This window comes from Neovison vison, chromosome 11 (genome assembly GCF_020171115.1).
Source record: "Neovison vison isolate M4711 chromosome 11, ASM_NN_V1, whole genome shotgun sequence".
NCBI classification, from domain to species: Eukaryota; Metazoa; Chordata; class Mammalia; order Carnivora; family Mustelidae; genus Neogale; species Neogale vison.
In genome coordinates this window covers 121,099,670-121,127,540 of record NC_058101.1, presented here as the reverse complement: position 1 = coordinate 121,127,540, position 27,871 = coordinate 121,099,670, and the positions used below count along the sequence as shown (strand labels likewise).

The window sequence follows — 27,871 nt, the reverse complement described above, 5'->3', positions numbered from 1 at the left end:
AAGAAAAAGTGTAGATGAAGAAGTAGAGAAATAGGAATTCTCATGCTTTATTAATGGGAATGGAAACTGGTGCAGCTGCTATGGAAATTAGTAAGGAGGTTCTTCAAGAAGTTAAAATCACCCTATGATCCAGTAATTGCACTACTGGGTATTTATCCAAAGAATACAAAAACTAATTCAAATGGATACATGCACCCCATGCTTATTGCAGCATGATTTACAATAGCCAAATTATGGAAGCAGTCCAAATGTCCATCAGCATATGAATGGATAAAAAGAAGTGTATATACAATGGAATATTATTCAGTTATAAAAAAGTTCTGAACTTTTTCTATTTGCAATGACATGGATGAAGCTAAAGAGTATAATGCTAATCAAAATAAGTCAATAAAGTCAAATACCATATGATTTCACTCATATGTGGAATTTAAGAAACAAAACAAAGGAGCAAAGGAAAAAAAGAGAGACGAACCAAGAAACAGATTCTTTTTTTGGGGGGGAGCTTTCTTAGGAAGGCAACAATATTAAAAAAAAAAAAAGAAAAACTTGTTTCTTCACACTGAAAAGGTAATAGCAGAGGCTGTAGTTATAAGTCTCTTTCTACCAGAGTTCTGATAGTATATATAGCATAGTGCAGTCATTTCTGCGATGATAGAATAAATTTATAAAGTCTCTGCTATGCTTCTCTTCAAAAAAGAGATAAATAATAAAAGAAGATGTCATTAAAAAGCCATTTTTTTCTATTCGTTCTGTAGAATTGGAGCCAGTATCTTTACCATCAGTGGCTACAATTTTCACTTTATCCACTTTAGTAAGTTCTGTCACCTTTCTGAATTCAACATCATTCAATACAAAATTCCACTCATTATCACAGAATCTGTTGGTATTTAGAGAGCTCCTGAAACAGACTCTGTTCCTGACCCTCTGCACCAATACTGAATTTATAGCTTTATCAAAATAAGGTAGATCTTGAAGGGCAACTTGGTGGTCGTGGGGGGTTGGTGATCTGTTGAGACTATATGAGCTCATTAAGGCTGCCCTGGAGACTGTTTCCCAAAGAGGTATTTCTGTACAACTGATGAGCCATGGCTTAGGAGGAAGAAGTTGTTTTTTTAAATTCAGGCTTGCACTGATGTCCTAAAGAAAAGGTGCTGCCCACCACGGATCGGAGAGAAGCAGCACAGTCAGCCAAGAAAGAGAATCTTAACTATAGAGGACAAACTGATGGTTACCAGAGTCAAGGGAGAGAAAGGATGGCTCAAGTAGCTGACGGGGCTTAAAGAGTACACTTATCAAGAATAGCACTGAGTGTTCATAGCAGCAATGTCCACAATAGCCAAACTGCGGAAAGAACCAAGATGCACTTCAACAGACAAATAGATATATTCTATATACACAATGGAATATTACTCAGTCTTCACAAAGGATGAATACTCAACTTTTGCATCAACTTGGATGGGACTGGAGGAAATTATGCTGAGTGAAATAAGTCAAATGGAGAAAGTCAATTATCAAATGGTTTCACTTAATTGTGGATGCATAAGGAAATAACAAGGAGAACATTAGGAGAAGGGAAAAATGAAGGGAGAGAAATCGGAGTGGGAGATGAATCATAAGACACTATAGACTCTGGGAAACGAACTGAGAGTTTTAGAAGAGAGGGGAGTAGGGAGATAGGCGAGCCTGGTGACTGGTATTAAGGAGGGCATGGATTGCATGGAGCACAGGGTGTTATACATAACTAATGAATCATTAAACACTACATCAAAAACTAATGATATGGGTGCCTGTGTGGCTCAGTTGGTTAAGTGACTGCCTTTGGTTAAGCCAACTGCCTTTGGCTCAGGTCATAAGCCTGGAGTCCCAGGATCAAGTCCTGCATCAGGCTCCCTGCTCGGTCAGGAGTCTGCTTCTTCCTCTGACCCTTTCCCCTCTCACGACTTTTCTCTCACTCTCTCTCTCTCAAATAAATAAAATCTTTTAAAAAATAATTAATGATGTACTGCATGGTGACTAAGATAACACAATATAAAATTAAATTAAATAAAGAACACTGAATAATGTATAAAACTGTTGAATCACTCTATTGTATTAGAATTAATAAAACACTGTATGTTAATAGAATACTGTATGTTAACTATATTGGAATTAAAATGAAAAAACTTGGGATGCCTGGGTGGCTCAGTGGGTTAAGCCTCTGCTTCCCTCAGGTCATGATCCAAAGGTCCTGGGATTGAGCCCCGCATTGGGCTCTCTGATTGGCAGGGAGCCTTCCTCCTCCTTCTCTCTCTGCCTACTTGTGATCTCTCTGTCAAATAAATAAATAAATAAAATCTTTAAAAAAATAAAATTAAAAAACTTAATAAAGGTAAACAAAGAGAAATAAGAAAATCAGAGTGTTCTGGCATATTTCAAAATGGTTCCTTTTCCCGCTACGGAAAAAATGAGGCAATCTTTCTCAGATATTTTCTGGAAACTGATCAAGTTCCTGAAGGTAAATCTAATGATGTTGTGGTCCCATATGACTGACTCTCTCCCTGGAGTTTTTAAATCTGAGAGGTGTCTACACTGAGTTTTTAGAAATTTGTTAATTATAAAATATAATTCATATTTTTCTACCCTTGACATAAATCCCTGTATTTGTCTGTTTCTCTTGGTTGGGGGAAGTAGCTTTCTCTGCGTCTTCCCACTCTTGCAGATCCAAGAGAGCTGATGATTTTCAATCTGTTCAGCCTTTTTACTTCTTCTTAGAATGGAGTGATGACTTCTAAGCTTCTTACATGTGGAACTGGAAACCAAAGGTCTATTTTCTTTGATTTGATATTATGATGAGACATTATATTCATATTATTTGGTGTTGATGTAGAAAAATAAACTTGATTTTTAAAGTTAAAAAAAAAAGGAAAATAAGCTTAAAGGGCCAAATTGCAAGACGTAGTGGTAAGCCAAGAAAATTCTTTCATATAAAGGTGAATCTAAACATACTCTAACTGTATGCAATATTCTAACAATATTGTCAATTCATGAGGCTAAAGAAAAAGAACTAAAATACTGGGTACAGATAACATATTTAAGTTGGTATAATAATAACCTAAATCAGTTTATGCTAAGTCCTCGTGTTCAGCAGAAAGATAAATATTATCCAAATTAAAAATGCAATTTCCCACATATTGAACTATGGATTTAATAATAATCATCGGATTGCTATTTATCATAGATTATTAATAAATAATATTTAATATTAATTACTAATAATCGATAAAATGACAATTGAATAATATTTAATTTAATTAATATTCACATTAATTTAATATATTATATTAAATTAATAACAATTTAATTAATAATATTTAACTTAATTAATAATAATAGCTACAGTATAAATACTAATAGGAATCTTAACAAGCCAATTCTAAAATGTTTGTGGAAAAGCAACGATTCATTAATAGCTAAGATACCTGAAGAAGGCAAAAAAGGTGAGATATTTACCTTACCTGACATATGTATATATTATACATTTGTATGAAGAAAAGGTAGTAGTGCTATAAAGATAGAGAAAGAGACCAGTGGAACAAAATAAAGGTCCCAGAATCTAAAACCCTCTCCCTCAGTGTGTGGAAACTTAGGACAGTAAGCCTTATACACCAGTAAAGAAAGAATAAGCTAGTCAATAAATGGAATTGAAATAAAATAAATTAAATCCCTCTTTAACACCAAACACAAAAATCAATTCCAAGTGAACTAAACGCTTAAATGTAAAAGATTAATCTTTAAAACCATTACAGTAAAATTACAAGAGAATATAAAAACATAAAAGGATTTTTAAGACATTAAAAATACATGCACACTAAAAAAAAGATCGCCAAAGTCCAAAATCATTATAAAATAAAATGGGAAAACTATCTAAATACAGGGGGAAGATATTTGCAATACATAAAAACTGACAAAAATATTTGTCAGAATATATAATGAACTCTTACTAATCAATGTTTAAAAATACAATAAAAATGTTTAAGAAGAAACTTTACCAAGGGGAAAATATTAATGGCCAGTAAACACTAGAAAAGATGCTTAGCCTCCCTTGTAGTTAAGAAAATATAAATTAGCCTCCAATAAAATAGTATTTTATATCCAAGAGATTGGTAACAAATTTAAAAACAAATCTGGCAATACCAAGAGTTAGTGATGATGGGAAGTAGACAGTTATATTTACTTATGCTACTCTAGAATTCAATCTGATGTTACATTGTCAGGTTTAAAATGTGCATCCCCATGCACCCAAGCATTTATCATTAAAAAAACAAAACAAAACAAAACAAAAAAAAACTTTCCCATGTGCTCCTTTCCCTTGTATCTCCCATGAGATACATATTCATAGATTCATTGTTTATAAAAGCAAAGACAAAAACAAAAAACCTGAATATATTCCAAAGCCTATTTATAGGAGAATGAATTCACTATGGAATATTGAGACTGCAATACTTTACATCAATGAAAATGAATGAACTATCTAATGGATCAACATGAACAAATCTCAAAAATTTAATGTTAACTTCAACAAAAAGCAAGTAGCAAAATAATGTGTCTTGTGTAATATGTAAAACATATAAAACTAAACCATATGCTGCTTAGAGATAAATATACCTGTGGTAAAATATAAAGAAAGTCACGAAGGTTGTAAAAATATGTATTTAGGATCTCTGGGGAGAGTGAAGGATATGACTGGGGAGACACAAAAAGACTCAAAGATATTGGTAATATTCTATTTTTTAATCTGAGTGATAGTATATTTGTATTCATTTTTTGATCTTCAAAAGCTGTATATTTAACATCAATTCACTTGATGATATATTTTGTAATTCTTAAAGTAAGAATTTCTGCTATAATGAAATTCATTTGATATCCCAAAATTATCTCAGTAGTTGAGTTCTGATCCTTCTGTAGAGAATTAAAAACATTTGATTTGAAAAAATTCAGTTAATTATATATTTTTAAGTATATTTACTAATAAAGTAGCATATAAATTTGTAACATTTTAAAAACAGCATTTAGCTATCTAAAGTTCTTAACGTTAAAAATAACATGCTGAAATATTTAGATGTAAAGGATAAAGGGGATAATGTCTTATTAATATTTTAAATTTTGTTGTTGAATTGGTTTATATATTAAGAAGACATGCATAGCTCATATTGCAAGGATTTCTAGCAATCATTTGTTTTGAGAATCCCTTCATATAAGTAAGGATATGTTGATTAAAATAATATGATCTTCTTATGATGTATTATATGCATAATATTGTATCCACATGTATATACATATTATATATCTCTAACTCCATTTTAAAGGCTCTATTTAACTAACAAATTTAGATACAGTTTTATTGCCTCTTCATAGAACTCATTTCTAATAATAGAGAATTTAAAAAATAATCTATCTTGCATTTTAAATGTTTAACCTTATGAAAGTCAGTGTTCATAATTTTTTTGCTTGAAAAAGAATGACTTAAACTTTAACTAACATGTTTGAAATCATTAAAAGACCACATCCTACATTCAGAGAAGCCACTTTAAAAAATAATTAGCATTTGTCCTTCAAGAAATTTACAAATAGATCCATATAAGAAGAATCCCAGAAGTAAGTCAATATAAAATATCAAGTGTAGGCATTGAAATCTCATCTACTATGAGTTTTTAACATTAATAGCAGCCTAAAGCTTTACTTACAAAGGATTTTAATATCCAAATTAGAAATGATACCCAAGCAACTTCTCCCCAAAAATGTATTCAAAGAAATGTTAATCTGCACTTATTAACTCCATTGTAGAAACCTGATTTGATTTTTTAAATAGAAAATGAGAGGAAAGTAGTGATAATCAATCATTTTAATTTAGAGGTGGCAAATATTCATTTCAGTCACCACAATGAACTGAAAAAGCAGAGTACAAAGTTAACAGATTGAGTCTATTTTCATCAAATGCCTAAAATTAGTCAAAACTTAAGAACTGTTTCATGTTGATATCCAAAGACCAAAGTAAAGTTTAAAATCCCTTAGAAATGAAAAAAACAATCCTGTTTCTCAGAAATCTGAAGAAATTTAGTTTTTATCAAGCCAACTGACTTTGAAACAACATCACCATAAACATGAATGTGGTAAATTTATTGATGTTATTTAATAAACTAAATATTTAGAAGACAAAACTGCAATATAGACAAAAACTTTAAAAAATAAATGTGTCATAAATTAGACTAGAAAAAAGAATAGAAGTAAAAACAGTGCAGTTTATTTTTACAAAATAAACCTTTTTAGGCTAGTTCTTACATTCAATAAAAATTAATTGAGTGCCTAACTCAGTCATTTCCCAAACTGGTCCTTTAATACACACAGAGAGTATTTGTATAAAACTATATATATCCATATAAGTAATATGTTATTCCTCAAAGCAAATAGCTAATTGTAATATGGTTAGCATACACTCTATTAGTAATTAGGTTTACTTTAATTATACATTAAAACCTCATTATTATAGGTTTGATTTTATTTTTGAATCATAGTCATTTAAGCAGAGGCTTTATCTTTAATATGATGAAGACATAATATCTTCATAAGTGACTGGGTATAGAATATTTAACCAATTTAAGAAAATAAATTATTACACACCCATAAAACAATAACACAGTGTCTGTATCTATTTAACATGGAAGAGCTCCTGGAATCTTTACTTGTTAACTATTAGCTGCCTAAGATCACTTTTACTGATTCAAGTGACAGAAATTTGTTTCTTCAGAAGTTTTATGTAATCTTTATTAACTAATGAGGTTTTAATTTTTTCACTTGTTAATAATGTAGAAAAAATAAGAACAGGAATTGGACCTATTATTCCTAGAAATGAAGTAAATAACAAAAAGAATTTTAAAAGATGTTGGTCAATTTTAAAATGAAATTCATATGTGTTAATATAAACCTCTCACGCTTTTAGGTGAAAAAGAATCTAACTGGTTAAAGATTTCCATGTCAAGTGAATATTTCTTAAAAGCATAAATCTCCAGTCTTAAAACTGAAATATTTTGTCATTTATTATCTAGCTTTGAAAATAACTTAATTTTAAAACATCTACTCTCTTCAAAAGAGAAACAGTTAGTTTCATAGGACTGAATTTTAAGGCAGACATTTTGAAAGCATGCTGAATGTTTGATACTGTATTATCCACATAAGATCTATCTAGGAGACTAGGTTACTCTAACACGATGCCAGCTGGTAAATATTTGACATTGGAGGCCCTTAGAACCCCTCTAAAGATGGTGAGTACATACCACCAGCAGTGTTGTGTTAGACCAAAAGGAATTGATTTGAGAATGACACCCAGGGAGACCACTGGCTGCTAAGAAGGATACGATCAGTGCCAGGAAAGAGCACTGCACCTTTTATCATTTCTCCCATGATGCACCCTACTGACCACATGTCAACTGAAAACAAAAATGAAATGAAGATAAACAAGAAGATAGGAATAGAACAGCAAATAAATGAAAACACTTGGCTACCTACGCTGTAGAGCAATGGTTTGACCTCTCACTGACTAGCTCAGAGGCCAGTCTCATGATCATTAGTGTTTTAAAACAGCAAAATAGGGAGAGCACAAGAATGTCAGGGCCCTCTCTGCTATGCAACTGAACTAACAGTGCCACTTAATGCATGATAATATTACTTTGCAATTATAATTCAATGATTAATTTAGTTTTTGATTTAAAAGGTCTAATTTGCATTCATCTACTAGAGTCTTACTGATTTGTATTGTAAATTATTCTAGATTGCTTTAATATGGGAAACATGCAAATTGGTTTCTTTTTTATTCTTTCATATACCATATTTGAAAAAAAAAAAAAAGCTGAGCTGCCAGAAACCTCAAAAGAAAGGGTTTCTTTTACAAAACACAGTTACTCTTATTTATAAATATGAATAAATTTCCAGAAGTGAAATGCCAGTTCAAGAATGAATGTTTCGAAATATGCTGGCTCAGTTTCATTGACTCCCATCAAAGGAGCATGTTTCTAAACAGGAAGCCTTGCCTTATTCTTATAAACATGGTTGCTTTATAATGGTAAGAAATACTGGCTTTCAAAACGGGATGGTTCAACATGAAATGAACAACGTGATTTAAAGAGCTGACACTTCTCAGACTATGAATCCAGAGAAACCCGGAATTCAAGGTGGAATTACAATGGCTTCTCTACTATTGCCAGTTATCATCCAGAACTTAAAATCAGTAAGCTAGGGCAGAGGGTACACAGGGAGGGGCAAAATGGGAAAAGGCGAAGCAAGAAAGTAAAATCTCTCTCTTTAACCATACTTGGTTACTCACGTGTTCCTACTGAAAAGTCAGAAAGAGAGTTAAGTCATTCTTAAGGGGGAAGATAACCTAGAAGAATAAGGGATGTTGAGGGGGAGCAAATAGGAAAAGGCATTAAAATAGCAGTACACTATAATTTTGCTCCACTTATTCTTCAAATTACATTTTGTAATTTGGCAGTGACCTTAAAGAATTCCTCATAAGATTCTTTCCAATGTGAAAATCTCACTCAGGTTAAACTCAAAGTTTCCATTATTTGACTTAACACCTAAACAGAATGATCACTGCAAAGAAATGGTTACAGCTTTGAAGGTGACAAGCATACCAAGAGAAGCAAATCTGTTTTGCTTCCATTTTAGGAAAGCAAGTGACATGCAAAAATATCAGGGAAAGATAGAGCAAACAGTTGCGCATCCCTTTATTATTAATGCATTTGTAATTATGGATAATGCTTGTCTCACAAGAGATTGGTATTGTGAGAATCTTTGATTAACAGAAAAAAGATCTCTGAAAATGCATTTATTTTGGAATTGCAAGTTTTCTTATACTGTCCAAAGTGACCAGTCTAATTTGCTATTTACAGTGTATCTATTTTTATAGATATTGTGGAAGACAAAGACAAAAAAATAGAGAGAGATAAAAACTCAATAAGCAGGGTTTTCTCTTGCCTGTACCCATTCAAACACTCGGAAAAGGTGGCTTCTGCCACAAACAGAATCTGGGAGTATTTGTATCAGGGGGTTAGAAAACATCAATTTTTATTTTTTATTTAATGAAAAAAATCTCTTCTATATTATCTCTGGCAGATACTCGTTTTTCTGCTACAAAACCAACTCGATTGCTTTTTAACTCTATAGCTTTGGTCAAGGTACTTCATCTCTCTAAATATAAATTTCATCCTCTAAAATGGGGATGATAAATAGTATTTATCATGTAAAATTTTTTAAAAAGGATTTGATAGGATTATGTCTGGTAAGGATTCTTCTACATTGCTTGGTAACTAAGTATAACTATATATTGGTATTAAATATATTCTGGAAAAGTTTATTTAATGTTTATTTAATATTATATTTAGATATAATAAGGAAGTCTTTCCAGTGAGGGAAACTCACAAGTCACTGGGTGATCCTTTCACTGTTAAAACCACTTAAAAATGCATTCTAAATACTCAATCACAGCTGACACTATGGAACTTCTCCCATTATCTAAAAAGAAATTGCCCGGCTTCCTCATCTAAATAATAATCTTAACTTATGCGAATATAGCCTATTATCCCTGGCCACTCCTTTCCTAAAACTGACAGATTCTCATGTTTCAGACTAAAATCCCGTGACTTTCACTCCCTTGCATATACCCTTAAATAACTGCAATAACAGTAACAGGTGATCTAAATGGAATCTTAATCCTTATGTTGCTTTAGTCTCAAATGGCTCTAGATAGTGTTGGTTTAATAATTGGTATTAATAATTGGCATATCTTCCAGTTCTCCTTTGTGTGGCTCTGCTGGATGCAGATATTTCAAAGTTAAAAGAGATTAGTTTTGGAAATTTATCTTCATGTCAGAACCCAAACTAGACTTAATAGATCATAAAGCTTTTCAAAAAATAATTCAGAGATAAAAACTCTAGATCTGAACTACAGATAATGAGCTCTTTTTTCTCTATTTTAAGGAAGCTTTGAGTAACAATACCCTAGAAACCTTCCCAATTTCCCATTCTCATTTAACCTTATTCACTAATCATTATTCCTTCAGACTCTCCATGCTTATGCCACCTAAGTACTAAGCCTTGTGCCTAGAAATGATAAACTCTATTAATATGAATTACGAACATAGAATCTATGCACATTTATATGGATCTTTATATACTCAAGACAAGATTGTTTCTCAAGATAAACTCATTGCACCAGATTTTGTGAATTATTCATCACAACTAAAATAGGAAATAGGTAATAAAAGAATTTGATACTAAATCTTACCAGAACAGGGAGGTGGGGTACGTGGTAAGTCTTCCCTCAACTAATATACATATCTGCTTAGCAAGAAGATTAGATTATTTTATGAGATTTGTCAAGATATTTCAATGAATACTGATCATGCATAGACCTGAGAAGAAATTTGTAAATTCGATTACTGTTGGAAACTGGATTTTGATGCTTTCTGAGACTGCCTGATATAGTATTTGGGTCTCTGTAAGAGTTTTGTACATGAGTGCTGCCCAATTAGAATTCTGGTTGCTTTTATGATTCTGATTTATTACATTTCCTCTCCCATCATCAGTATTCCCATAGGCAGAAAGAAAATTCATTTGCAATGGTGACACTCAGAAACTGAGTCACTTTCCCTTGAAGGGACGTTAAGTAAGTTTTGGTGTTACTAAATTATGGTGATTAATTTTCTAAGTGAGAAAATCTCAAGTGTCATCGTATCATTTGTCAGGCATTAAATTATGCTAAGTTATCTTCTTTTTTTCTGTTCTAGCCAAGAGAGAGAAATGATACAATGTAGGCTCTGGCAGCTTAAATCTAAATAAAGCATTCTATTGCTATTTCCACATTCTGTCCAATGGCTTGGGTTGTAATCTACAGTGAAATGTTTTTGGACTATGTGAATGTCTATCTAGGAACCTGGCAAATATCTTCCAACTAGGACATTATGTGACTCTGGTAACACAATTGTGAGAACGCATTGTTTTTCTCCCTAATCTAACTATAGCTTCATTTGACATAGGATTCAGACAATGTGTTTTGATATATTTTCTTTCAAAGCATACCACAAAATACAATAGCAAGATTTCATATGATTTTCTAATATCACAATGTTTCTTTGAAAAGTTTGTTTCAAAAGTTATAAATTTAGATAGTCAACAAGAGCACATTGTTTTAAACTTCAGTGAAGAGAAGGGATTATAAAAGACTAAAGAAACGTATATATTTTACACATGTAAGTCTAAATAAGAAAAATAACATTTGTGGAATGCTAAATATTCTAATGCCAAGAAATCAAAGGAAGATTTTCTGTCTGAGGCTACCGATTCAACTTGCTTTTCTTGTTTTAGAAATTCTATGTCATTATATTATTAATTTTTAACCTTTATTTAAAACACTTTCTATTTCTGATTTGCTTTTTTATGAAACAGAAAAAATTCACTGAAGCTTGGAGCAAAGGAGAAAATTTTTACCTTTATATTGTTACAAATAAAATAGACTAATAAACTTACAAAATATTTTGCCATAAAAAAGATTTAAATAATTTTTACTGCACCAATTTGTTTTAAATGTCATTCTTCAAAATCCATGTAATTCTGTAGTGTATAGGAATAAGTAATTCAAAGAAGTCCTAATGTTGGAAAATGTCTTTTTCTTTAAACTTTTCTTTTTACTTTTCATTGTTCTGATCAATAAACAACAAATGCTGGTTCCAGATGTCTCACTTCACCACCACTATCAGTATCTTCACTTTATTCTATACATCAGGTTACAGAAGTATTTTAGCAAACGGCAAACTTTATTTATTTATTTTTTGCTTTTTACTGTTGTCTAATTCACAGATAATTTTCATTTCTCATCCTTTGAGAGAAATTTTTTATTCTAGGTAGACTTTCAGTTATTTTCATTTTTTTATAGTTTATCTAATTCAATTTGAAGGTTATTTGGGCTGGAGTGTCCCAAATCTAATTAACTTTATAAAAGAAATATTGTGTTTCTTAGCTTTGAAAGTATTTACAGGTATGTGTATGTTTGTAAACATCTAATGTTTTATCTCCATAGCAATCCTGTAAGATAAGGAGAGGAGGTATTTTATAAAGTAAATTAAAATTTAGAGGAGGTCACATGACCAAACAGAACAGGACCAGAAGCCAGTTCTTGGAGCATATCACTGTTCACAAACTCTGTCCTAAGGGCCACCTGAAGCCAGGACAGTTTGAATGGAATATCACAGTAATGACGAAAGAATGTATTTTATTGTTTGTGGCTCTCCCCCCTTGATATTTTTCACTTCATTAAAAAAAAATCACTCAGTATTCTATCTATAAAACTGTAAAGGAACAGGAAAAAATAATATGCTTTTAAACTTTTCTGCATGCATTTCTAGGAGACGGAACTTCTGAGTACTCCTAGGAGAGCTTTGTGAAAGCTAGCCCTCAGCAGCTCCTCTCCTAGACATCAAGGGAGACATCTGGAGTTACCAATCTAGTGATTCCTGTCTTACTCAGATTTTCTCAAAATAATAATAAAAGAGTAGTAAACAAATTAATGGTAAAAACATATTCTTTTAAACAAGTACAAAGAAAAGTAAAAAGTTTTTTTAATGTTCATGATTATCTGCAATGTGTTTATGGGTATAAAAGAATGACTGAAGTTTTACTTCATACCTTTATTTAAAGTCATAAATCATATATGGTTTGAGATAATACTGTATTACCATAATATTAGCTTCAGACTATAGTAATGTATTAGTTGCAAAAGTTTATTAGAAAATAAGCATGGTTATTTCAAAGAGGTAAGAAGGAGTAAGAATATCTCTCTGCATTAGAGATTCACTTTGATTCACTTTACTTTGACTATTCCTAATTTTCATGTTCAAGCTTGAAAAGCTATGACATTCATTAAATTTGAGGATGTTTTCCTCATTTTCTCAAGTACATTTTTGACAAATTATTTATCTGTTCCTTAATAACTTGGTTCTTTGGCAAGTTTATATGTACATCAGTCTCATCCTAACTGAAATTTCTCATGTCTTCAGAGGGAAAAGAAAAGGGGGCTATTTGGCCTTAATTGAAGATAATATACTTGAAGTCTAGAAATTTCAAATGAATTCAGTGTGCCTCTTTTTAATATCCCCCTGCTCCAAGGAACTCTGGCCAAGAACTCTAGATAAAGGTCTTTACAAGTCTTGCTTGAAGAAGCTGTTGCCATTTTAAGTAGAATGGAAGGAAAAAAATGTAAAAAGAATATATCTAAAAGAAGTAGGCTTTAAAAAAGAATTTGTATTATATGAAAATTCTACTGGTATTATGAAATTTCAGTAATCCAGAATATGGCATGCCCCCTTTGGAGCTTGGGGTGGGGGAGGGAGTCAGGGACTAAATGTCCATAAAAAAAAAAAAAAACACAACTTCTAAGACAGCATAACTTTATTATAAGATATTGTTGAAAGAAACAAAATCTGAATGAAATGCAAAGTGACTGATACCTCTTATATGACCATTGGACTAAAGAAGATAATGGACATCATATATCTACTGTTAACTTGAAATTTGTCATAGGATGAAGAATTTTAAGTAATACCATATGTCAATATATAGCCTATGAAATAGGTTTTAATCATAACACTATAATAAAAATTGAGTGTGTAATAGTGTATGTTTGTATAATTAAACTATTCACATGATAAAAACAAATATTTTATAAATAATCCTTTGGATATTAAAAAAATCAAAAAATTAATTAATGGAAAAGCAAATATGTATGTATGTACGTGTACATATGTGTGTATGTATGTACATACTTTGCCAACACTTTAATAATCAAGAAACTACCCTATAATATCATCTGGATCATATCAGTAGCTCAGAAACCCACACAGTGTTTCTCAAAATGCAAAGACCATTTTAATGCAGGAAAATAGAAACTTCAGTTATAAATAAAAATTTCATAAGATTTCCCAATTTGTCAAGGTGTTTTACTATTTTTGTTGTAGGTTCAGATTAAGAAAGAGAATGTTAAAAAGTTCTGTGGGAGAGAGGAATAATGTTGATCATGATGATAGAGCAATATATAATTTTTCACCCTCAGAGAAATTCAATAGAAATTACTCTGAATAATTATAAGGGAAAGTCACAGGAACTTATGATTGCTTTTTTTTACATCTCTGAAGAGTCTCAGAAGAAATCAATTAGCATATACTACACTTTGCTATTACTGTCAATACAGGCTGGAATCATTTTAATATGCTAAAATGTTGGTATGATTCGTCTCTCCATAAATACTCCATCAATCCCAAATCTTGTATCTGATCATCATGGTTAGTGAAATTAATTCAATGCTCTGATATTTCGACTATTGGTGGGAAGCTCTAATCATAAACTTGTAGCTTCATGTAAAGATTAATGAAACAATTCCACTCAAAAACACTGAGTACAGTAATCCACTGTTTAATAGGGATGCTACCATTTAATTTTTAAATGTGGTCATGACTTAAGATATTAAATTATAATTTTAATTAAAGGTAAAATGAACTAAGGATTTAAATCTAAATGAAAACATTTCCAGAAAAATGGCAGTTCTTCTAACACATTTTATCTGGAAATCATTTACTCATATTTAAGTAAAATTTAACTTAAGATGTTTTCCACTATAAGTGTCTTTACATATCTTTTCCATTGACTTTTAAGTCTGTATGCAAGCTCATTATCATATATGGCAGAAGGCTATCAAAGACCATTATTTTATATGATCATCACTGAGATAAAGGGATACCGAATATAAATCCTTATCACAATCTAAATTTTTGTTTTAAAGTTTATTCAATTTCTAGGATCACTTTTTTCAAGAACATACATTTTATGTACTGATGTTAGCACAATTTACTCTCATTTCTAAATATTTTCCTGAAACAAGCTATAATAAAAGGGAAAAAAGACCTCCAAGAAAACAATCATTGGAAGAATAGAGAATTATCAATATGATGTTATTATCTTTGTTTGCTTTTTTTCCTGAAAGACATTTTGGGATAGAAAATGTTTTTTGACTTTTCTAATTTTATTGGCTTTTAAATTTAATACTGCTAAAATAGGAGAAAAGTAATCCTGATAAATGTCTGAAGAGCTATAGTAGATCTCAGAGAACCAGGCCACATGGAAATCAAGTGACTTATAATAACATCACATGGAAATGAGATATTTTGTGACTTTTTATCTTCCACTAACCAGTGCATTATAAAGACATAGCTGTGCAACTTCACTTTGAGTACTGATTGAGAAGTTCCTTTTTTTTTTTTTTTGGTCTTAAATATATTATACCCCAAAGAAAAAAGCACATACATACACACACACACATACTCCTACATTTATATGAAGTCGGTACATTTAAATATGAATTTAAATTATAATATTATTCAATTCAACTACCTTGGATATTTAATTTATTCTCAAAATATAAATAGTTTAAAATAAAATAAAAGTAAAAGAAAGTATTGTCATTTTAATATTAACATAAAAATTGAGATATTTTATATGCTTTCTTTTTATATCCTCAAAATCTAGTATGCATTTTGCACATAAAATAAACCTCAATTCAGACTAGTCGTAATTTTAGTACTGAATAGCTACATGTGCTTAGTGGCTACCTAATGGACAGTATAGTTTTAGAAGATGTCATTACTCTTGCTTTACTATTGGAATTTAGAGAATATCTTACTAATACCCAGCAGAATAAATAAGGGCCTACAGAAATGAGTGCTCATGGTGGTATAAATTTCTCATTGAATCTACTAAATAATAATCATAATCTTTCTTACGTAATAAAAGAGTTCCTTAATAGAGTTTTCTTATTAATCAGATACAATATTTAATAGAGTTATAGACCACATATTTATTGCGAGTTTCTAAAAAATTTCATATATAGTAAATATACTAAACTCAATCTTGCATTATCACTGTTAAAGTTGGCAACTGTTCCATCTAGATTTGCATGATTGTGTGTTATGAGGGTATTTCTGTATGTATAAAATATATTCTCTATTAATATATAAACTTTATTACCTACATATTGCAAACACTAATATGTGACATTGTTTGAGAATGAACTTTTGGTCATTTCAGAAATATGCGAGCGCACTTAATAATTCTAAATCACAGATAGCTCTCCAAGAAATTTCTGATGGATTCTAGTACAGGATTTAGTGGTAGAAGTTGAATAAATATTACTTCTTAAAATTTTAAATTTCATTGAAAAAGCAATTATCTGGGTCTCAGTCATATCTCCAAGTCAAGTATGGAAAGCCTATTTTAAACCCTGCTGATCTCTGGCAATCTGAATTATAATTATGATTTTTAAATGTGGAAGTTCAAGTTTTAAGGAGGATATGCTGTATTGACCTATTTAAGACTGGACAGTGTCAAGAGTAATTCAAATCAATGAAACTAGACAGAAGTTTAGGATGTCAGCAAGGAGAGAAATTATTATGCCTAAATGTTGTAGAAGCATAAAATGGTTTTAGAAAAAAATGGAAAATACTTGCAAATTGTAACTCTTTTTGCTAGTTATAAAGATAAAGACATTTTAATAATTTGGGATTTGGTGACTTCTCTTATTTACAAAAAAATAGTAATGCTATTTTGAGTTACAGACAAGAAAATAATTTAAAGGAAAAAAAGTCCATTAAAATTTTAATAAAACAGATCATTGCAGCAGGGAGTGTTCAGTACTGGTCAGATTACATAAATCATCACTTTGTTTTTTAATCACAATGACACCACTTACCCAACTTTTTGCTTCTATCTTTACTCTCCTGGTAAAATCATTATGTGTTTAAAGGGAGAGAGAACAAAACAGGTAAAGCTGCAGCAAAAGGTACAAGGATACAGTCCCTTCCTGGAAAGAGGATTTTGTGGCGAACCATTTCTCCCATAATGCATCCCACAGACCATATATCCACTAGAACAGGAGAGAGGGAAGTGAAGAAAAGGGAGGAAAGTAAAGTTAACTAAGATAATTGATCTCTGAAGGAGGAGGAAAAAAGAACAGTTTGATTAGAAGGTACAATTTTTGTCTCCCACCAAAAGTTACACCCAAATCAAAACCAACACTGTAATAGTACATTAGCAATGTTTAGTATGAGAACTCATATTAATTTTTGAAAATTACGTTATAACCTCTGTACAGAGGTACAGAGTACCTCTGTAGTGCCAGTGCCAAAGAGGTGACATGGAAAAAGAGAAACTACACCAAATGCATCTGCATAGCAGGTGGCGGCTAACAGAGATCAGGGGGTTTTGACTATTTGCTGGATATTGCGAAAATAATTTTAATCAACCTTTTCCATTTTCTATTTCACTTGGTTATGTGGAAGACCACTCTTTTGTTCCCTTGTTTTTGTTTGTTTGTTTTTTTAGTTGGTTGGTTCAAAACAATGTACACGCAAGCAAATCCAAGAAACTAGGAAACGGCTAGAACCATGGTTTAAAGGCAGAAGTATTGGAATCCCTGGTGTTCGGAACTTAGTTTTTCCTTCAGAAGTTATCCTTGCAAATAAACATCAGTTTTAGTTTCTATTTGAAGTATTTCAAGAACAAAGATATGATCAATTAGCACATGTATAAAGGAGTCATCTGGAAGTAAAGTGAAAAGGTATTAAAGGTGTTTAAAAATTGTTTTCTTTGTTTGTATTGTTTATTTCTCAGTTGTCATACTCGTTAACCAAACATGCTTCACCTTCTCTTACCAATCTTTACCGTCTTCCAGCTTGCTTTTTAGTAAGGACCAAGGCAACTTTGGGGCAAAAACATTAGGCTGAAATGATTTTTGGGGAAGGAAGGCAGGGTTAGGTGCATGGGATAGCTGGGCATGCCTGATAGAGGAACAAGCGGGTTTTCTGCATGATAACCTTCCTCTCATAGGCAAGAGGTCAGCACAAGGGTGCTAGCTATGCCTTCACAGATCTAGAGAAGTAAAAAAAAAAAAAAAAAAAAAAAAAAAAAAAATTAAGGCAGTAACTTGCAACCTTTTCTGGTGAGGGAAGGAAAAGGGAGGAAATTACATGCCATTTGTGCAGCAAAGATCCATAACACCATGATAGGAAAATTCAGACCCCACTCCCAAGCTCTGTAGATGTTTGATTTCTTGATTTCTTAAAATTGGTTCCCCTTTGATTTTTTTACAAACAGCCTGTAAAAAATGTATACAAATATCTTCTTTTCCAAATAAGTTAGCTGTGACATTAGACCTTGGGAAGAGGAGTAGATTTGCCTCTTCCAAGTTAAAAGGTAACAGAATCCTGCCATCATTCACCAAAATGAACCTGACCTTCCCAAGACTGACTTCTCCCTTTCCTCTGCACAAATGCACAGAACTATTGGCCTTCTTCTAATCTGAAAGTACACAAAGAAATTTTTTAAAACTTTGGTGGCCAGGGAATTTTCATAAATGCACCCTGTAGTACCTGCATGTAAAAATAAATGGATAATTATTTTTATAAAATTTATAAAAATAGACTGCTAGGAATTAAATAGAATAAAACATAAAGTAACCATGCAAGATACACTGAGCACATACATCCAATCCTAATTTACAACAATTTTAATTCTTAGGTTTATTAGATATATTTTTTAATATGTTACATTACTTGTTAGAGGTATTCTTTTCAAAATAATATATGGCAATGCATTCTAATAGATGTTTTATAAAGCCTTTAATAAAATCAAATGGCAATGCGTTTTGAAGATTCTTTTCAAAATAATATATGGCAATGCATTCTAATAGATGTTTTATAAAGCCTTTAATAAAATCAAATTGCAATGCGTTTTGAAGATTCTTTTCTTTAAAAGCATTCATGAATACTAGATTTTTTTAATGAAAGCAGTAATATAAAATTGAATATTTTCTTCATGATTTGGAACTTGTGAAAATTTACTAGGTATTTGCTATCCTAAATATTACTCACAGAGCAGTTTAAAGGATTAAAGAAACTCTTATCCAACTTGAACAAATAAATTGACTATTCTTTGAGCATTTATACGATTCTTGCTCCAAGGATTTGTGACATCTTTTTGTCTTTTCCTAGGAATAGAGCATAGAGCCATCAACCTAAGATAGCTACAACGCCAAATGGCTAAATGCAACAGACTACTTCCTGTTTTCAGACTCACTTAGAGCTAAGCTGCAACTCAGATAGCAATTTGTCTCAATAACTCCAGCATATGTGCTAATCAATACCTGCTTAACTGTTTAATCAGATTCTATCCACAGTTCTTTTTGGCCATAACATGTTAGTGTTCTTATGGCAAAGCTTACTTTTCAGAAACATCCTTCTCATTTTTAATGAGTGATTCTTCCTAGTAGTATTTTTTAAAACCTTCTAAATATGAACGTTGGCAGTCCTATTAAATATATATATACATATACATGAAAGAGAACATTGCCCTTCACCATCTAACATGTATACACATTTTCTTCATGGTTTCTGTGGCTGCTGTGCCGAAACTTTCTTACCATTCTCCTTGTAGCCCATTCCCAGAATAACCTCGGGGGCTCTATAATAACGTGTGACCACATAAGGAGTCATCATGAAGCTCGTGCCTGCCGTCCTGGCCAGTCCAAAGTCAAGGATTTTCAATGTACAATCAGACTTGACTACAATGTTACTTGGTTTTAAATCCTGACGATAGGAACAAGAGAAGAAATTAAAAGCCAGCAGCAAATGGAACATATAATTTTTATCTACTCAATCAATATGGCAGTCTTGCAATAGTACCGTTAGTGCCCCCCTCCTTGACTGCAAAGCGCTATATGAAGCAAATGATTACTGCTCTGAAAGAAGTTTACAATTGGTTTTTTTGATATTTTTAAGATATCTTCAAAAACTTCTTAAACCCAGAAGAGAATTGGACTATCAATTTTACAATTCAGGATCGTCTTGGGAAGAGGTTTTAGAATAAATGACATATCATTTTTGTCATTGTTAGGTTTCTCCTTGTGGCAACATAGACCTTTCAGCTTATTTTTCATTCCTAGGCCTGACAGAAGAGCAGATCAGGGAAGCTGTCTTTATGCTGCCAGAGACAAACTGTGGAAACGAACAGTCTTATTTCAGCTGCACATATGACCTCTGCCAATCAAGGGACTAGAAAACATGAGGCTTCTCAGAAGTTGACTCTCAATGTGCTGAAACAAAATGCAAAACAAAAGCAGCTACAGTATCGCTTAAATTTTCTTCTACACATTAGTGAACTTTGCGCTAATTCTATTTTAAAAGAAATGAGGAAGTACATTATATTCAACTTACCCTTTCTACATAAAGAAAATAACCTACAGTTGCTCTTTCTTTTCTCCAGAAACACCTTAATTATACTTCTGGAGGAGGTGGTCTTACCCTGTGAATAATTCCAGCAGAATGAAGGTGCTTGATGCCACACAACATTTGGTATAGCAGGTAAGACATTCGCTCATGGTCTAATTCCATCTGAATCACCTGACACAAGTTGGCATCCATCAGTTCCATTACTAAGTAACTGGAAAGTAAATCCACAAGGTTAGTTCTAAATCACAAGATCTGTGAAGTCCTTCAAAGAGGCCAGAATCCCCTCCTAAATCCATAAGTCTTCCAAACTTCCCAGCTCTACCTTTGACCGAGTTAAGATTATGAAAAACTTTAATGTATTGGCCACATGTTAGCCGTGCTAACTCTACCACAAGGTTACTAACAGAAGTGGCATTTATTAGTGTATGGTCTCTGTTCATATATTTTCTATTTTCGCCCTACCCATATATTTTCTACCTTCATCTTGTCCTCACTTTTCTTCAAATTCCCTGAATTCTTTCTTCAGTTTTATGATTACAAATAAGAAAAAAAAAAATCAGAATAGCATCTTCCACTAAATGCCATGTATCTGTGTCAAAGAAGACAATGTACTAGGATTCATTTTCTCTCCTCTGTTATTGTCACTTTACTTTTAGATAGATTCTTTTTGCACAAAATCAAAGGCACCACAGAAATAGAAATAAAGATTTTAAAATGATTTTTAACATGGCCTTCTTATAATTTATTTCTCAAAGTGAATAGAGTCATTCTAGAAAGCTCAAAGTCGATTGATAATAAAAATACATAATAATAAATCTTCTCTGGTTAAATCAAGGATATTGGACAATAAAGCAAAAGCACCAGAAGACCAGTCAGAAGCAGAAGTGTCTTTCCAGGAAGTAACACCAGAAACAGAACCTTCTATTCCATCACTGGATCTTTTTCATTTGCTATTAGCTCTTATCTCCCTTCAATCCCTACAAGGGATTTCATCCATTGATTTTGTCAATTTCCCTTGAGTTGTTTGAGTGCTATGCTCTCCCTTCCTTTATGAGTTTTGTTACTTACACATCTTGGAACTCCTCCAATGTTTTCTGGGGTGTGAAGACATTTAATAAACTAATAATCTGGAAAAGAAACAGTGGAAGGGATAGAGGAAGGAGAGAAAGAAAAAGGGAGAGAATGAATTATTTAAAAAGCATATTTAAATGAGTATTTAACCCAACTCAAAGTCATACACTAGTGCTACGATAGAAAAGTTGGAAAAAAATTTCTGCAACAGTCTCACAGAACACAGAAAAATGTATTCAGAAATAATACATGATGTATGTCTTCAAGTTAAATATAATTAAAAAGCTTAAGTTCTTAGACAGAAGGAAGAGTCAGAGAAGGTACATAATTGAAATACTGCCTAGAGTGTGATAATCCTTGGTAGAATACAGAGTAGTAATTAACAAACAAAAAAAGAAGAAATTCATGTAAGAAAAATGGGCAGCAGCAAAACACCCACCAAGATGTAGCAAGGTCATGTTTTTTCTCCAAATGAATGAGGTGGTTCTCTAACTTAAGATTTTTTGTGTGTGTTGCTATTTAGTTTTTTTGGCTTCTATTTCACACACAAATATTATTTAAACTAAGCTAGAATGATAGGTTGGGAAAAGGTATATTCTAGATGATATCACTGTGAATTTAGTGGAAAATATATTTTAAAATTTATCAAAATTCTGTTTCTTAAATTTTTTTTCCTGTTTTGTTTATTTTATGTGTTAGGTAGCAAAGAGGTTTACCTTCTAACATAAGTAAATTAAAAAAAAAACTTTGTCACATTTCCAAATATACTGCTTACATAAACAACTCAAAATGTCCTTTCAGCTAAATATTCTCTACTAATGTGCCAGTGCAAAATAAAAATTTTAAAAATATGGATAACAATCTTCTACTCATAGGATAGAATCAACTATTTCACTAAAACTGGACAAGAACAAGTTTCAGATTTAAACATTTTAAGCTATGAATTAATAAATTTTAGTAAATTTTATGAGTGGTATGGAAACATATGAAGTGATTTTAAATATCTGAGAAATGCAGTCAAATCCAGGGAATGCTGTAGGCCACCTGGAGCTTTCATTTGTTGAAGAATTATTGACAAAAAAAATCACAAAATATCTTACTCTGTAAACTGATAGAGTATGTTGAAAAATGTCTTTGTGATACATCTTTCATTGTGTATAACACACATATTCGGTGGGCCTGTTTTTCTAGTATTTCATCAGTCTTGCAAAGTAATTCATTTTGGTATTAGTTCAAACAAAATCATTAGAGTCTGTGCACAGGCACACATACACACACACACACGCCATACACAAACAACCCTTAAATATGGAAAAATGTTAACCTGTATCACCTGGAAAATGAATAATCTAGCTATTCCAAAATTAATTTAGACAATAGCATTACAATTTTGCGTAAATCAAGATTATTTTAAAAGGTAACTTCTCCACTAGGTATTCTTATTTTCCCATTTCCTAGTCCCCTGTTTTATAGCTTCATCTTCTCTGATTTCCCTCTGTTCTTTCTTTGCTCCCTTGTAAATTCTAATGTCTTCTACTAATCATTTGGAAACTGTGTCATTAAAAAAAATCACATCCTTTGCCTTTGGAGACGTATCTTGAAAGAAGTTGCTGTGGCTGATATCAAAGAGATTACTGCCTATGTTCTCCTCTAAGATTCTACCACATTGAGATATCACCTTACACCAGTTAGAATGGCCAAAATTAACAAAACAGGAAACAACATGTGTTGGAGAGGATGTGGAGAAAGGGGAACCCTCTTCCACTGTTGGTGGGAATGCAAGTTGGTGCAGCCTCTTTGGAGAACAGTGTGGAGATTCCTCAAGAAATTAAAAATAGAGCTTCCCTATGACCCTGCAATTGCACTCCTGGGTATTTACCCCAATAAATGTGAAAAGAAGGGCCATCTGTACCCCAATGTTTATAGCAGCAATGGCCACAGTCGCCAAACTATGGAAAGAACCAAGATGCCCTTCAACGGATGAATGGATAAGGAAGATGTGGTCCATATACACTATGGAGTATTATGCCTCCATCAGAAAGGATGAATACCCAACTTTTGTAGCAACATGGACGGGACTGGAAGAGATTATGCTGAGTGAAATAAGTCAAGCAGAGAGAGTCAATTATCATATGGTTTCACTCATTTGTGGAGCATAACAAATAGCATGGAGGACAAGGGGCGTTAGAGAGGAGTAGGGAATTTGGGTAAATTGGAAGGGGAGGTGAACCATGAGAGACTATGGACTCTGAAAAACAGTCTGAGGGGTTTGAAGTGGCGGGGGGGTGGGAGGTTGGGGTACCAGGTGGTGGGTATTATAGAGGGCACAGCTTGCATGGAGCACTGGGTGTGGTGAAAAAATAATGAATACTGTTTTTCTGAAAATAAATAAATTGGGGGAAAAAAATCACATCACAGGTATTTTCATTTTGTTTCAACAATTTCACACAAGAATCTGATTCAGTTCCTTTATTCTAGCATCTTTAAATTTTCTTTATTATTATTATTTTTTTTTTTTTTTGACAGACAGGGATCACACATAGGGAGAGAGGCAGGCGGAGAGAGAGGGGGGAAGAACGCTCCCTGCTGAGCAGAGAATCCGAAGCAGGGTTCAATCCCAGAACCCCAAGACCATGACCTGAGCCGAAGGCAGAGGCTTAACCCATGGAGCCACCCAGGCACCCTTATTCTAGCATCTTAAAATACAGATATGAATCAGTGCTTTTTCTGGCTCCACAATCACATTAGCTCTCACTTCCTAGAATTAAGCATTAATTTTCTAAATGCATTCTCTTCTCTATTATTAAAGATTTAGTTGGGATTACTTTAATGTTTTACTTTACTTCCCATAGCATTTACAGAGTTCTGCATTCTGACTGCTTTTATTTAGTATCACAAGTACTAATGTGGAACTTCCATTTGGTTGTGAGTGAACTTCCTTTCTGTTAATGAGTTCTAGAAAATTAGTTCCACAGATGTACAGAAGGGCACATGGACATACACAAAAGGGGGGTAGCAGGTAGAAAGCCAATTACAAATAATCCTTTCAATTGGGAAGTTCTTTTTAGGTATCATAAATGTGAGCCTCTACATTTCAGTCAAGAACAGGGAGTAGGATTCCCTCAAATTCACCAGATACATGGAAATTTCTCTACAGTGTATTTATTGCATTATGGGAGTTAGGAGGAAGACAGGGGAAATGTAAATATATGAAGTCACAAACTATCAAAATTTCCCATACAGTTGCTTCATTGCTTGCATCTATCCATTTTCCATTGCCCATGGGATTTCTCATCCTGTCTGCTATCATAAAAATAGATTACATTGGCCATGTGGTTAATCTTGTTCCTGCCTTTATTTAACATACTGGCAGAATAAATTGCTTTAGTAGAATGACTTTTCTTATGAATCATCCTTTCCATCATTTATATAGTCCTTTTTAGAAGTACCATGTTCCTTGCATGGTCAAATTAGAGATGGGTGCATTCTTCATAAAATTTGCCTCTTTAGTGAGACCTTTCCTGCTCACTCTATTTTAAAAAGTAAGCCCACCCACCCAGCACTGACTAGAATAATTTTCCTTCTTCACTTTGTTTTCCCTAATAGTGCTTATCACCATCTGACATTCTATACATTTGCCTATCTGTTTTCCGGATGGTCTTTTTCCTTCACCAGTACAACATGAGCTCCACACGGGCAGGGATTAGCTTCTGTTATCTCCACTACTGTAATCTTAGCATCTGCATCTGTCTATGGGGCACATTTCACTTATTTAACAACTATGTGTCAAATGGCTGAATCGTAAAGTCAGTGGAATAATAGAGGAAAAGAGAAACATTGTCACTGGAGAAACAATCCACATATTTGTATTTCAAATATCTTCCAACTAAACTCTCATATATACATTTGCTTCTTCTTAGTGAGAGATGGTTGTCCTCGTGACAGATTCCCTTGTTATAAAACTGTGCTGATAATTTCACATATCCTGTGTGATTTTCACACTTAAGAAAAACTTTGCAGGGAGTTAGGATAGCTATTGTTATAGTTTTAGTATAATAATTATCACTTATTTTCATCATACATTTAGATGTAATAAGTTATCTGCACTATATTTATAAATTCTTTATTAATAATAGTCATTATTCAAATCATGAGTGACCACGCATGTACCCTTACTAAGAAGAACGGGAGCATAGAAAGAATTCTAGAAGCCTTTGTGTGCAGTGGAAGAAGCTTATACTCTGAAGTTGAAGAAAGTCCTATGATGGTATACCCTACTTAGTTCCCGTGAGAAAAGGTCTTGATGATCCTGTCCTGACGGCCTTTGCAGACATGTCACCACACATAGACCCAACCCTACAAAAAAGAAGATGCTGAAGCAGAGTGAACATTCGAAGGCCACTGCCAGAATATAGCTAAAGGAAAAAGGAGATAAAAATTTTCACCCATTAATAATTAAATTTAAATTATAAAGAAATATAATGTTCTGCAGGATATTTTTTGGCTTTGTATTTGTTTGCTTTTGATTACTTTGGAAGAAGTCTGGAGCTCTCTGGTTATTTTGGAACAAGATAACCAAATATGGTTAATTTCACAGCAGGAAATATCTATCAAATTTATCCCTTCTTCCACCATATGGTTTTAAGATGATTTTTAAGCAGAAAGCTATCATGAGGACAATGAAATCAAATGTAACATATGGAAGGATAAACAATCTTAACAGGCAGAAATGACAAAGTAAAGAAAGCCCTTCCTACTCAAGTTGGCACACTGATGTTCTTTCTCCAATCTCACAGCCTCCCTCTGCCAGAGAGTTAAAAATAACGACTCACGTTCTTATGGTTCACACACTTCATGAGGACCAGCTCCCGGTAAGCTCTCTTGGCATGCGTTTGGTTCTGAAAGGGTCTGCTGAGCTTCTTAATGGCCACATTTCTGTCAAGAACAGCATCATACGCAGCACTGCAGGGATCCAAGAGCAATCCAGAGTTAGGAACCAAGAAGCCCTTAGAATTTCTGCCGACTAATATGAGTAAGGGGATGGGTAAAGAAAATACTATTTTGGAATCCTTCTCTGATACTTTCTCCTCAGGTCCCATGCCAATTAGGCTGTGAATAACGATCTAGAAGTGACTAGTATCAAACCATTCTACTTGCTAGGAAAAGAAAAAAAGGAGAGTATCTTGCCAAAAAACCCCAGCATATAACTGCCTCCTTGAGTGGGAGACAAAAGAAAATAAGGAAAGTGCTCTGCTTTCTACTGGTCCAGCCATGTGAATGTGGCAAGTCATTTAATCTCTCTGAGCTTGAATTTCTCATCTAATAATATGTGATATTTAGGTTTTCTCTAACTATAACACTCCATTGTAGTTTGGTTATTTTAAGTGAACATTATTCTTTCTCATTCACAGGAACCATATTCTAAGGTGTGACCTTCATTGCCATGAATGTAAATGTTGGCTGATGGTGAAGTGTGCACATTAACAATAATGAAGCTCAAAATAAGGGATGTAATCATAGGGTTTTTAGAAGCATAAATAACTGCATTTAAATACAAAGACAGGAATGAATACCACTAACATTCGATGCTTTCAAACTATTTGAGAGTGAAAATTTGCCATGCTTTGAAAAGCAATCCATATACAGGACTGTTTCTCCCACACTCACAATATGTGGGTCTGGGGATCAAATAAGGAACTGAGTCTCTTCTTGGTATTATACCTAATGAGTCACTCACAGATTTTCTGCTCTCCCATCCCTGCGGCTTCAGATGGTGTTGGATTTTATCTTAATTGCCAGGAAGGAATGCAGCAATCAGTGTTCTCTACAATTGATCTGCTGACTTGGAAGTGGCATTAGCGATGCAGTGTTCATGCCACTAAACTAAAACATCAAAAAGGGGTTACTGTATTGTAAGATAATGATGGACTAGCAGGATAAGTTTGGACAAGGTCTTATAGTTCATCTGGTCCCTGTGTCCATTTAATACTTATTCTTACATTTGATACTTATTCTCCTCCGAAATATCTCCATAAAAAGTTCAGCCAGTCTCTACTTAAGCATCTCCAAAAACACGATATATTAATATTGAGGCAGCTCATTATGTTGTTAAGAGTTAGAAATGTCATCATTCTAATAAGCAAAGTTGTCTCTATGGTTTCTAGTGACTTTCTCTGCCTACCAGGGTAACTCTTGATGTAGAGTAGTCCCTTTTCCATTGTGGCATATCTATAATATCTGAAATCCATTAAAGGAACGAGCACAACCCTTGGTCTAGTCTATAAGCCCCCAGTAGCTCTTGGCTCCTCTTACTTTTTCCTTAAGTCTTTTCTTTCTCAAGCTAAACACTACTAATATCCTACCACCATTTGTCAGAATGTGATTTCAGGTCCTATCACCATCTGGTCTGTTTCCTCTGAATAAATTCCAGTCTGTTG

The 27,871-nt window shown here is 33.0% G+C and overlaps 1 protein-coding gene and 1 pseudogene across 8 annotated transcripts in view; both read right to left on the bottom strand.

Moving 5' to 3' along the window:
* MAPK10 (mitogen-activated protein kinase 10) overlaps positions 1 to 27,871 on the bottom strand; it is a 346,291-nt gene that overhangs the window by 59,382 nt on the left and 259,038 nt on the right. For 7 of the 8 annotated variants that reach the window (XM_044224602.1, XM_044224597.1, XM_044224596.1 and 4 more), the window contains 5 exons: positions 26,267 to 26,396; positions 21,432 to 21,490; positions 20,436 to 20,574; positions 19,556 to 19,721; positions 16,931 to 17,002 (listed from right to left, as the gene is read on the bottom strand). In XM_044224602.1, the coding sequence (XP_044080537.1) occupies positions 16,931 to 17,002; positions 19,556 to 19,721; positions 20,436 to 20,574; positions 21,432 to 21,490; positions 26,267 to 26,396 (566 nt within the window). Of the gene's footprint in view, positions 1 to 7,391; positions 7,464 to 16,930; positions 17,003 to 19,555; positions 19,722 to 20,435; positions 20,575 to 21,431; positions 21,491 to 26,266; positions 26,397 to 27,871 lie in introns of all 8 variants that reach the window. The other variant, XM_044224603.1, reaches the window with a different exon arrangement.
* LOC122889665 lies at positions 718 to 1,135 on the bottom strand (annotated as a pseudogene).